Source organism: Erinaceus europaeus, chromosome 6 (assembly GCF_950295315.1).
Source record: "Erinaceus europaeus chromosome 6, mEriEur2.1, whole genome shotgun sequence".
Classification (NCBI taxonomy): Eukaryota; Metazoa; Chordata; class Mammalia; order Eulipotyphla; family Erinaceidae; genus Erinaceus; species Erinaceus europaeus.
Genome location: NC_080167.1, coordinates 29,972,958 through 29,985,443, shown reverse-complemented (window position 1 = coordinate 29,985,443; position 12,486 = coordinate 29,972,958). Strand labels below are relative to the sequence as shown.

The 12,486-nt window shown below is 40.9% G+C and overlaps 1 protein-coding gene and 1 long non-coding RNA gene across 4 annotated transcripts in view; both read left to right on the top strand.

Annotated features, from left to right (window-relative positions):
- LOC132538904 (uncharacterized) overlaps positions 1-12,486 on the top strand; it is a 243,266-nt gene that overhangs the window by 190,196 nt on the left and 40,584 nt on the right. The gene's annotated exons all lie outside the window — the stretch shown is intronic.
- NTPCR (nucleoside-triphosphatase, cancer-related) overlaps positions 11,251-12,486 on the top strand; it is a 35,154-nt gene continuing 33,918 nt past the window's right edge. For all 3 annotated transcript variants that reach the window (XM_060191981.1, XM_060191980.1, XM_016188058.2), the window contains exon 1: positions 11,251-11,403. In XM_060191981.1, coding sequence (XP_060047964.1) covers positions 11,370-11,403 — 34 coding nt within the window. In that variant the 5' untranslated portion in view covers positions 11,251-11,369. The remainder of the gene's footprint in view (positions 11,404-12,486) is intronic.

Genomic DNA, 12,486 nt, shown 5'->3' with positions numbered 1-12,486 from the left:
TACTCATAAATCCATGGCATTTCTTTATGCAAAAGATAGGTCAGAATAAATTAAACTAAAGGAAGCAATACCATTCACAATTGAGCCCAAGAAGATCAAATATCTAGGAGTTAATCTAACAAAGGATGTGCAGGATCTTTTCAAGGAAAACTATAAGACACTGTTAAGAGAAATAGTGGATGACACAATGAAATGGAAGTATATCCCCTGTTCATGGATTGGGAGAATAAATATTATTAAAATGGCAATTTTGGAGTTGGGTGGTGGCGCACCTGGTTGAGTGCACATGTTACAATGCACAGGGATCCAGGTTCAAGTCGGGGAAAAGTTCACAAGTGGTGAAGCAGTGTTTCAAGTGTCTCTCTGTCTCTCTTCCTCTCTATCCCCCCTTCCTTCTCTATTTCTGGCTGTCTCTATCCAATAAGTAAATAAAGATAATAAAAAAATTTTTAAAAAGAAAATGGCAATTTTGCCAAAAACAATATATAGTATCAATGCAATCCCTATTAAAATCCCAATGATATATTTCAAGGAAATTCAACATATTATTCAAAAATTTGTATGGAACTCTAAAAAACCATGAATAGCAAAAAAAAAAAAAAAAAAAAAACTCCTAAAGGAAAAAGAAGAAAACTGGAGAAATCACAATAACTAACTTCAGGTTATACTACAAAGCAGTAGTAATTAAAACAGTGTGGTATTGGAACAAAAATGGTCAGATGGACCAATGGAATAGGATAGAGAGCCCAGAACTCATCCATATATATACAGATACCTTATATATGACAAAGGGGCCAGGTCTGCCCATTGGGGAAAAGAAAGTCTCTTTAACAAATGGTGTTGGTAGAATTGGACAGCCACATGTAGAAAAATGACCACCACTTAACATCATACCCTAAAATTAATTCAAAATGGATCAAGGATCTGGATATGAGACCTGAAAGTTATAAAATACATAGAAGAATATATCGGTGAAACATTTCATGACATTAACACTAAAGACATATTTGGAAACTTCACCTCATGGACAAGGGAAACAAAAGCAAGATTGAACAAGTGGGACTATATCAAATTAAAAAGCTTTCATACATCAAAAGAAAACTCCATGAAGATAAACAGGAAACCCAGCAAATGGGAGGACATATTTGCACATCATACTTCAGACACTTGATTTCAAACATCTATAAAGAACTCATTCAGCTCAACAAAAAGAAAAGTAACTCAATAAAAATGTGGGCAGAGGACATGCCTAGACAGTTCTCCAAAGAAGAGATACACATGGCTCACAGATATATGCAGAAATGCTCTAACTCACTCAACACCAGAGAAATGCAAATTAAAACCACACTGAGATACCATGTCACACCTGTAAGAATGGTCTTCATCAACACAACAGGAGAAGATAAATGTTGGAAAGGATGTGGATAGAAAGAAACTCTAATACACTGCTGGTGGGAATGCAGAATGGTACAACCATTATGGAGAACAGTATGGACAATCCTTAAGCAAATACAGATGGAAATACCTTATGACCCAGCAATCCCACTCCTAGGAATTTATCCAAAAGAGATAATATCACTAATTTGAAGGGATATATGTACCCCCATGTTCATAGCTGCATTACTTACAATAGCAAAAATTTAGAAACAACCAAAATGTCCCTCAATAGATGACTGGTTAAAAACATTATGGGATACATATATATATATGTTGGTATGCTTCTAATTCTGCTTCTAAAACCCCTTCTGTTTCATTGGTTTAATCCTCCCCCTACTTAACACTGTATTCTATTTACGTAATCACTGTTAACTAAGCACCGCCCTGCCTGCAGGGCACTGGTTTAATCCCCACTGGTCACAATGGTTGCTCTGCCCCCTCTCCTAGTACACCCTGATTTCCACCAGTCTTTTTTCGCTCCACCCTCTCTATGTCACATCCTGTTTCCACCCTACGTGGCGAGCATATATAAGGACAGGATTGTGATTAGAGATAGCTTAGATTGTGCTGCATTCCACATGAATAAAGACTGAACTGCGTACCACTCAGCCATGAGTCTCTGGTCGTCCCTATCTCCTGCCCGTGAAGCTAGACCAGCATAATGGCGCCCTGAAACAGGGTCAGGAATCTCGGATCAACACACGTGCAGCAGACTAAAGAAGACCAGATAAGGAAAGCCTCCATGGCCTGCCTTTCTACTTATGAAGAGGTTTCCCAAAGCCTCTACTGTTTCATCATGAGACAGTTTCTCTGTCTCTGGAACATTTTGCTTCAGGCCACACTTTTGTTCCCTGACTGGGAACTTTGTGACCATAGAGCTTGGAAAATGCATGGAGATATCCCCTGGAACTTTCTGGACTCCCTCTCCCATTGTTTCCCAAAGAGGACTGCATTTTGCTCCGGGCCACACTTTGGTTTCTTATGACTGTGATCATAGAGCTTGGAAGATGCACAGAGACTTCCCCTGGGACTTTCTGGACTTTTCTTGCACGTTTCCCTCCGAGAAGGACTACTCTAACTTGAAAAGCATTATACAGTACCTTGGCAGTCCCCAAGAATGGAGACACGTGGTTAGTTCTACTCTCCTGATTCGATTCTTTCTTCGATGGGAAGATGTTTTTAAAAATGGGTGCCTGCAGCAATCCTGCAAGAACTGTCAGAAGCACCCTAAATGGAATTTCGAGGAGATTTTTGGACTAGGATGCCCTCCAGGGACTCATGTTGAGATCTGGATAATATGGTTCAAGGTGAAAGAAGCAAAAGCTGCCTACGGCTTTTCTCTTGATTTCCCTCTCATTGTTCTCTCCGGATATCTTAAGTTTGTTGTCTGCTTTCAGTTGCATTTCATAAGAGAGTGATTTGAATGACTGAATTTTTGTATGACATTGACTTAAAAAAAAAAGCTGGGGGAGTTGGGCTGTAGCGCAGCGGGTTAAGCACAGGTGGCGCAAAGCACAAGGACCGGCATAAGGATCCCAGTTCGAACCCCGGCTCCCCACCTGTAGGGAAGTCACTTCATAGGCAGTGAAGCAGGTCTGCAGGTGTCTATCTTCCTCTCCTCCTCTCTGTATTCCCCTCCTCTCTCCATTTCTCTCTGTCCTATCCAACGACAACAACAATAATAACTACAACAATAAAACAACAATGGCAACAAAAGGGAATAAATAAATAAAATAAATATTAAAAAAAAAGCTGGACGCAGCCATGATTTCTAGAGACATCCAGAAACAATCCAAAAAATTGTTTTTTCCTCCTTTGATTTTTTTTTTAATGTCTTGGCATAAATCTGAAACGTTTAATCCTGAAAACTGTATGAGTTATGGGTGGGGTAGATAAAGCAATAAAACAACCGTTAATGATTCTCATGCTTGAGGCTTCTAACCACGATTCTTTTATTGAGTTTAAACTGTTTAAACAACCTTAAAATCATACTAGAAAGGACTTCCAATTATAATGGAGTTATCAATTATAGTAAACTTCTAATCTGCTATAAGTTTTGTTTGACAAGTAAGTGAATTACAGCTGTTATGTCTTCACATGAAAAAGCATCTGCTCCATTTGGACCCCTGTTCTCTGACATCGCCCACAAGATGGCATGACTACAACGCATCCCCGAAAACCAATGATGTGACCTGGCATGACCTGAAGAAACAGATTCACAGATTCCAAAGCTCACTCTCTACAGAAAAGAGGAATTCCGGTGGCTGACATTCCCCTTCGAGACAGACGTGCAGTGTTTCATCCCCTGGCATTTCTTCCGTGGTCATCTGCTTTGGACTGACACTTCCATCAGACTTACTGGTACACCTCTTGGACACTTTACACAACTTTACAGCATTTTCCTTTTATGCTGCTGGGTTTCTCAAAGACTGACAGCAGCAGTCCATAGACTTTGCAGCCATCTGCCTTGGGACTCTATAGGGCATGCCCCCTCACCTGTAGACCCTGCCCCCAGATCCAGGAAATTCCCCCTCCTTTTAGGTCATGCCCACAGAGGCAGGAAACACACTTTGAGGCATAAAATGCCCCCAGAGGCAAGAGATGCCCCCAGAGACAGGAAATGCCCTTTGAGGCAATAGATACCCCCAGAGGCAAGAAATGCCCTTTTGCCTGCTAGGCACTGCCCTTTGAGGTAGGAAATGCCCCCCTCAGTCCTCCCTTTGGCATCACACTGGTTCTTGCTGCTCTCCTATTTTGTTCCTCCATGTCTTGTGCCAGTTCTTTTGAAAATGATATAGGTTTCTGTTCACCCCACACTCCTGATACTATGGCCATTAGTTAAAAAGGGGGAAATGTTGGTATGCTTCTAATTCTGCTTCTAAAACCCCTTCTGTTTCATTGGTTTAATCCCCCCTACTTAACACTGTATTCTATTTACATAACCACTGTTAATTAAGCACCGCCCTGCCTGCAGGGCACTGGTTTAATCCCCACTGGTTCATGATGTCTTTTTGCTCTGCCCCCTCTCCTAGTACACCCTGATTTCTACCAGTCTTTTTTCACTCCACCCTCTCTATGTTACATCCTGTTTCCACCCTACTTGGCGAGTATATATAAGGACAGGATTGTGATTAGAGATAGCTTAGATTGTGCTGCATTCCACATGAATAAAGAGATACTGCTTCCCAGCTCAGCCATGAGTCCCTGGTCATCTGTCTCCTGCCTGTGAAGCTAGTCCGGCATATACTCAATGGTATATTACTCAGCAATAAAAAAGATGATTTTACATCCTTTGAGATAAAATGGATGAAACTTGAGAACATTATGCTTAGTGAAATAAGCAAGAAGGTAAAGGAAATCTATAGCATGGTCTCACTCATATGTGGAATTTATAGAACTGAACACACATACATAAAATAAACAATGAAACACAACAGAACCCATATTTAAAATGGGAAAACTATTGTGGTTACCTAGGGGGGAGGGGGAAGGGTACAGACTTTCAGTAGCAGGGAAGATGTGAAACTCTAGTCTTATGACTATTTAGTCCTACCAATAGCAATATGACATGTGGGAGGGGTGGATATATTTAATATCTCAAGTTCCCCAATGGTCGAGACTGTAGCCCTAAGCACAAATACTAGCACTTGCTAATATATATCTTAGATTTGCAAAATGATAAAACTTTGATTGTTGTTTATGGATCTCTAAAAATGTATCGGATAATAAAGCTCTGCAAACATCTAAGTCAATTACAGCTTTAGACTAGATAGGTCAAGACCTTTTGACCTTGTAAGTATTTAAAATACAAGGAGATTCGGACCACTAGATGTGTTCAGATCATAGTGAACTCAAGTATACTAACATAGTCCCCTAACTAACCTGGCTATAATAATTAATTATTGATATTTTAACTTTCTCTAAGACTACAAGAAACCCCTTGCATCCTCTTTAAGACCTGCATTTCTCCTAGTCCTGGTACCTCTAGGATATGCCCATACTTCTTGAAATTCCTTTTCCATGATTCCTTACCGCCATACTAACCCTGTCAACTTTAACCAAATCACTACTGGTGCTGCCACCTCACATTATGATGCTATTGAAATCCTACTGTGGACTGTAACCTGAGATACCAGCCTGAGAAGTCAGCCTCACAAATCTTCAAATCTGGTGCTCCACTCTGACACCATTCTCTCAGACAACATTCTCATCCAACCTCAGGTTAGTTACCAAACTCAAGCAAAACTACTATTGTTGTATGCCCCCCAGGAACATGCCTACAATGGTTTCCCTAGCTTTCCTCTACCCTAAAATCCCTAAGCTCATCTGCTCTGATCGTACTTTCTGGTTCCTGTTCATTAACCATCTTGTCTCAACTTGAGTCATACCACCTTCCAGATACCAGACTGCAGATGGTAGCTTGACTCCACCCCAACTTCTCTGGGCAGATGATCTCACCAATGTGTCCTGGACCCTCACATCTCCAGTGCTCTGGTCCACTAGGGAAAGGTAGAAATAGGCTGGGAATATAGACTGACCTATCAAGGCCCATGCTCAGTGGAGAAACAGCTACAGAAGCCAGAACTCCTACTTTCTGCTCCTCACAAACAACCTTGATCCATACTCCTAGCTGGGGAGAAGTGATAGGATGAAGATAAAGGGACTCTGCACTCCAGCTCCATCAGCACCCAGGGAGAGAGAGAGAAAGAAAAAGAGCGGGACATATGGAGGTAGCTTTGATGTCATGAGTGGTTTAGAGGGAAAGAGAGGATTGAATTGGGAAAAGAAGGGGTAACCTTGTATAAATGTGGACAGATAGTTGTAGAGAAGATGGTTGGCCCATGTCTACAACCTTAGGGGAACTGTGGTGTATTGCAGTGGGGAGAGTGAAGATTCATAACTCTGGTGGTGGGAATGGTGTAGAGTCAAACCCCTGTCGACATGCCATGCTGTTAATTTAAAAATATTAAAAAAAGACTTTCTTAAATGTATTTATATATAAATTATATGAATTACACTTTATGTATAATACATTTGCATGTATACAGCCCTCTGTTTCTTGTTAAATGATGTCATTTTTCTCTCTCTAGTATTTTTTAATATTTCTTACTTTTTTTGTTTTTCTTATCCTTCCTATTATATCTTGAGGTTTTTATTTTGGTGTATGTGCTCAAGGACTCTTGTTGCTATAGTTTATGTATGTTACTAAATTATCTGCATTTCTCTGATAGCTACTGTATGGTTTTGCTCATGTGTGTAATATAAAGAAATGAAACATAAATATAAACTGCAATAAACTGAAAGGCCTGGGCTTGTTTTTTTCAAAATATCAAATTCTCACTGAGACTTTTTGAAAACTATAATGGTATCATTGAGTGCAGTGGGAAGAGGGAGTGCACAGAGCTGTGGTGGTGGATGCTGTGTAAACTATACTCCTGTAATCTTATGATCATGTAAACCATCATTAAATCACTAGTAAAAATGTATTTTGAAAAGGGGGAAACAAAATATTCCTAAAGTTCCTTTTAGTTTTCAGTCAGAAGAATCTTCATCACATTTTGGGGTGAATGGAGCTGAATCTATAACCCCACCCTTAACTATAATGTACAAGAGGGTGTGTGAAGCTGTGAGGAGTGCTGAATACAGCTAATTAAAAGCAGCAGCCCACTTTGCCTGAGCCACATTGTGTAAACAATTCTGGGAATAACATATTTTGTCCAAATTAAAACAGGTTCCCCTACAGACGATCTATAGGGAAAGAAACGAAACATGAATGAAGATGATCTTAAACCTAAATCAGAAGAGAGACTTAGACAAGAGCTTGAAGGCCACACTGGAGCAGAAGGCAGCCTTCTGGGCAGCCTGAGCCATCAGGAAGGCAAGTGGTAGAGGTCTCATGGAGAGGTGGGCTAGGGAGTCGGGCTTCAGGGCGATCTAAGAGGATGGGTCTGCTTAGTTTGTGACTTGGTGTCTTGGGGAGGGAAGCCTAGGAGGTTGCAGGGGGGAGGTGAGGCAGAGAGTCTAGAAAGCTTCCATCTGAAGAGGGTGGACTGAGGCAGCTGTCTTCACCTTGTATGTAGTGGATTCACTTTTTTTTTCCCTCTCCTGTAACTGGAGGAAGTAAAAGGCAAAGATTTACATCACTTCATGATATAGCTGGGCTGGCTGAGAGATCAATGAGTATATCTGGCTCAATTTCAGCAGAAGTACAGTGGCCATGTCCACTTTTCCACCTAAAGTGACTTGAGGTTAAGACAGTGAGTCTGCTCACTCCATCTGATTACTGACTAATGAAAGGCTCTCCATATTAGCTAGTTCATGAAGACATGTGTGATAGTAATTATTGTTGATAAAGCCTTGGAGAAGAATGAGTTTGAGATTAGAGTCAGGCAGACAGAGTCCTTCCATTATCTCTGTGTTCTACTGTAATAGCTACTTTAGAACTGTTATCACATTTTAATACGATTCTTGTTTTCCTTAAAGGGGAATAAATAAGGTTGGTGAGATAGCGTGCTGTTTTGCCATAGCTCAAGCTAGACTTCCACTACAGTGAAGAAAACTTTGGTGCTTTGTTCTCTTTTACTGTCTCTCTCATCTAAAATACTACTACAACTACTATTACTACTAGTAATAATAGAAGAGGAAAAAATGACCAATGAGCCATTTCTCTTGTTCTCATATGAATTTTCTTGCCTTGAGATATTCTCACAATCTATTTTTAGTATAACAGCAAAAGCCTACATCAGATTTCAGTGACCAAATAGCTAAATATGAATCATATAGACATACATGTACTCATACATATACACATGTACACAAAAACATTAACACATGCAAATATGTATGTATATACTTATGTATATGTGTGATGGCCTTGGGTATTTCTGAGTATTTCTGAGTATTTCTGAGTATTTCTGAGTATCCCTGAGTATTTCTGCTCCTTAGTTTCTTCATGTATACAGAAAAGCTTTTGTATTATAAATCTCATGATTTATAATACTCCAAGACTAGGTTTGGTACATAGCAAACACTAGATTAATGTTAACTATCATCAGTATTAAATAGTTCCAAGTATTAAAATGTTTGTAGGTCATCTAAAGTTTGGAAAAGCTATTTCTTCCCCCTGGAACTCAAACAATGATATTTGCATTTTGAACTTAAAAACACATAACTCTTGGAGTTATGTGTGTCTTGAATACTGTCTTACTTACAGTGAGCAAAATGGATTATGGGACATAAATGTAATAAGCATATGACTGATGTCAGACTAACATCAAAGGCTGACAAGAGACACATGTAAACTCAGAAGGAATTATGGATAGGAGAGACTACTAAGTAAGCTTCTGATGGCATTTCACCCTTTTGACTTTTCTCCTTTTCACTCCCTCCTGTTCACCTTTCAACTGCTATCATTCCTGAAGGATCATCTACCTGGACCAAAATGATGCCATTTCCCCTGGACCTGCATGTGTTGTAGCTATTCTGGTGAACTAAGGATTCATGGCTCCCTGTAAAATGTCTACTTAGCCTTTTTCTCCTATTTCTCCATCGTGGTTTTCATGTACCTAAATAAAACTGTTAAATCTCACAGCAAAAGCACCCATAAATGTTATTTTTTTATAATAGGTGTTTTAATTTAGATGCTTATCTTTTCAGGAAAAAGCTACTTCTCTCTCTCTCTGATCAAAACTTTCTTTATATATGATTTGACCACTTTAAAGGCTCCAGATCTTCATACTAGATACAGACAACAGAAACTTATACCCTTCAAAGTTCAAAAATTGGGAGCCAGAGATCAGGATGCTGACATGATCCAGTAAGGGTCCTCTCCTGGGTGGAAGATTTCTCAATCATACGCTTGAAGAAACCAGAAAATCTTTGTGTGGTGTCTTTTTTAGTTGACCCTAATTCCATTTGCAGGGTTTCTGCATTCATGACCTAATCAACTTCTGCTTTCTTACACTTTATCTTGGGCATTAAGTTTTCAATTTGTGAGTTTTGGCTGAGTGCTAATATTCAGTAACTTTTACCTTGATAAAGCCTTTTGCTTGATACACAGAGGAAGTTAAACAAAGCAAGACTTAGACCAATGAATTATTATAAAGTGAAGACACTCATGCAATTGCTAACCAAATAAAGTCTTTAATGAAAAATGAAATTTACAACTAATTTTCTTTTTATTCTCTGAAATATCACTTCTGTACACCTGGATTCCATGTTCTTTGAGCTACCTAATTTGATGGCTGCTAGTAGCAACCAGAATTTCAGTTACTGTCAAAATCAAATCAGTTTCTGGTAAAATATGCAAATATACTGCTTTTCAGTGATAGAAAAAATACTACTACATACTTTAAAAAAAACTTATGTTTTCCATAAAAGCAAGAACATGCACATGATGATGTATGATTATATTATTTTCTTTCAGAAATGACTGCTATGGGTTCCTTGACTACATCAATTGTTCTTGATTCTGATTCGCATAGAGGTGAAAGATAAATCAAATCCCTGCACTATCAGAAAATGCATCATCAATGTTGCAGAAATAGTGGTTATAGCCACTCTGTGCATATGTGACTTCTTTCCCACCCCATAACCCTTCAAATTCCTTTTTTTTTTTTTTTTCAATTTTTTATTTAAGAAAGGATTAGTGAACAAAAACATAAGGTAGGAGGGGTACAACTCCACACAATTCCCACCACCCAATCCCCATAACCCACCCCCTCCCATGGTAGCTTTCCCATTCTCTAGCCCTCTGGGAGCATGGACCCAGGGTCGTTGAGGGTTGCAGAAGGTAGAAGGTCTGGCTTCTGTAATTGCTTCCCTGCTGAACATGGGCGTTGACTGGTCCATACTCCCAGTCTGCCTCTCTCTTTCCCTAGTAAGGTGTGTCTCTGGGGAAGCTGAGCTCCAGGACACATTGGTGGGGTCTTCAATCCAGGGAAGCCTAGCCAGCATCCTGGTGGCATCTGGAAACAGGGAGAAACAGACCATTTGGTGAGCCTGTGTGTGTGTGTGTGTGTGTGTGTGTGTGTGTGTGTGTGTGTATGTTTATTGGCTAAGGGAAGGCCTGTACGTCCTTCGAGGGTACAAATCAATTAAGTTGAGCACTAGCTGAAATTGCTTTCTCAGCTAGGATGGAGAATGATTGATCACAAGTCAAGCTGTACACTAGTTGAGAATGAGTTTACAGGTAAATCTGGCCCAAGGCCATTGATGCTTCATTTCTCTGAAACACTTTAAGCAGTTAAGAGGGTAAAGCCACTTAATAGTTTGCTTGGAGAGATCTTTTAGCTGGGTCTTGTGTTTGTTTGCACACACAGTGGGGGTGGAGGTAGGAAGAGGAATTTGATATGTAAGGTCAAAGTTATAAAGTGTGCCTAGCGGAGAAATTCTCAAGCCCAGTATATTTTAGAAATTACTGGGACATTTAAAATACAGAAAGTGATGCAGCTAGTCCACACTAACCCCTACTAACCTCTCCAAGTTTGTGGAGAAAGAGCCCAGTTAACAACTCAGGCAATTATGCTCTGCAGTTATAACTAGTTAAATAGAACTTTCAGAACCCAACTTCCTTCTTAACAGCAGTCCTGCCGCCCGGGGGAAATTTTCAGTTCTCAGGTTGGGTTCCTAGGGCCAGAAACTTGGTTCTCTTTGGCATAGCAGGCGTCTGCATACAAGTCCCCTTGCGCGCACTCCCTGGAAGGGGCTGGAAGCACTCGGATCTGCAGAGAAAGGTCAAACCCAGCTCCCAGCCTGCTCAGACCGCAGCTGAGTGCTGAGGCGCATGCGCGACCGGTGGGCGGTGCTTCCGGCCATGGAGGCCGTGCTGGCGGCTCTCGGGGGTGGGGACGGGGGGGGGCGGGACCTGCACCGCGACCCCTTCCGGGATTGCTGCGGTCCTGGACAGGGGCTCGGGCCCCAGAGCCTCCTTAATGGCTCGGCATGTGTTCCTGACCGGGCCCCCAGGTAACCCGCCTTCCCGAGGCTGAAGGGTTAGGTGACCGGGTGGGGAGGCCTCATCTTTGCGGAGCAGCTGGCTCCTGAGCTCTGGTTACTAATCTCAGAAGTTCCAGGTGTGGCATGCAGAAGCGGGAGTCACTGCTCTTAAAAAAACACAGTCTTAAGGGCACAGGCTAGACAAAGTTGGAAACGAAGCCGCCTGTGGCAAGAAAACGTGTGATGTGGTGCTTTCTGGACTTATTTATTGCGGGATTAAGTAGCAGGGCACCTGTGGCACTATTGTTTTTTAGTTGTAAAATGGGAAAGCGCTGTTTTTGGAGAATAACCGTGGTTAAAATAAAAGTGTCAGTTTTCTACTGACTTGATGCTAGTACTGTGACTCATAGTCTACATTTATAATGAAAGGCAGTGCAGAGTTTCATTTGGAATTTAGTGAAAATAAAAATGCAGTCGTAATCCCACATGCATTCCACCGCCCCCCCCCCAGGGGTTATTCATTAATTACCTGAAAAACCTCCTTGAATGAAGCTGTGGGTTGGGAATCCTGACTTGATACCCTCTTGATAACCCTCTCAGACTCAATGTGTGTGCCTGTCTCCTCTAATGTCTAGTGCTGGGTAAATCCCTCAATTCCCTGGGCTGTGTGTGGAATGGGGTAGTGTTTGCTTAAATAGCACTAACGGAAGAAAATGCTTTTCTATTTTAATATTTATTTATTTATTATTGGATAGAGACAGAGAAGTTGAGAGGGAGAGGGTAGGTAGGAAGAAAGAGAGAGAGAGAGTCCTGAAACTCTGCCTCACTTGTGCAGGTGGGGCCCAGGGGATTGAACCTGGTTTCTTGCACACTGTAATGTGAACCCTCTAGCAGGTGTGCTTGGCCCCAAGAAAGTGCTTTTCAATCTAAGGTGCTTCCCATGTGTCAGGTATGATTAAAAGAAGAGACAGGAAACATCAGAATGGAGAAAGCAATGTATTTCTTCAGCTGCTTTGCAAATGTAGCTAATCTTTTTTCAAAAAATATTTTATTTTGAAATGAAGGAGAGATAAAGAGCAACAGATAGGTAGACAGACAGACAGATACTAGAAC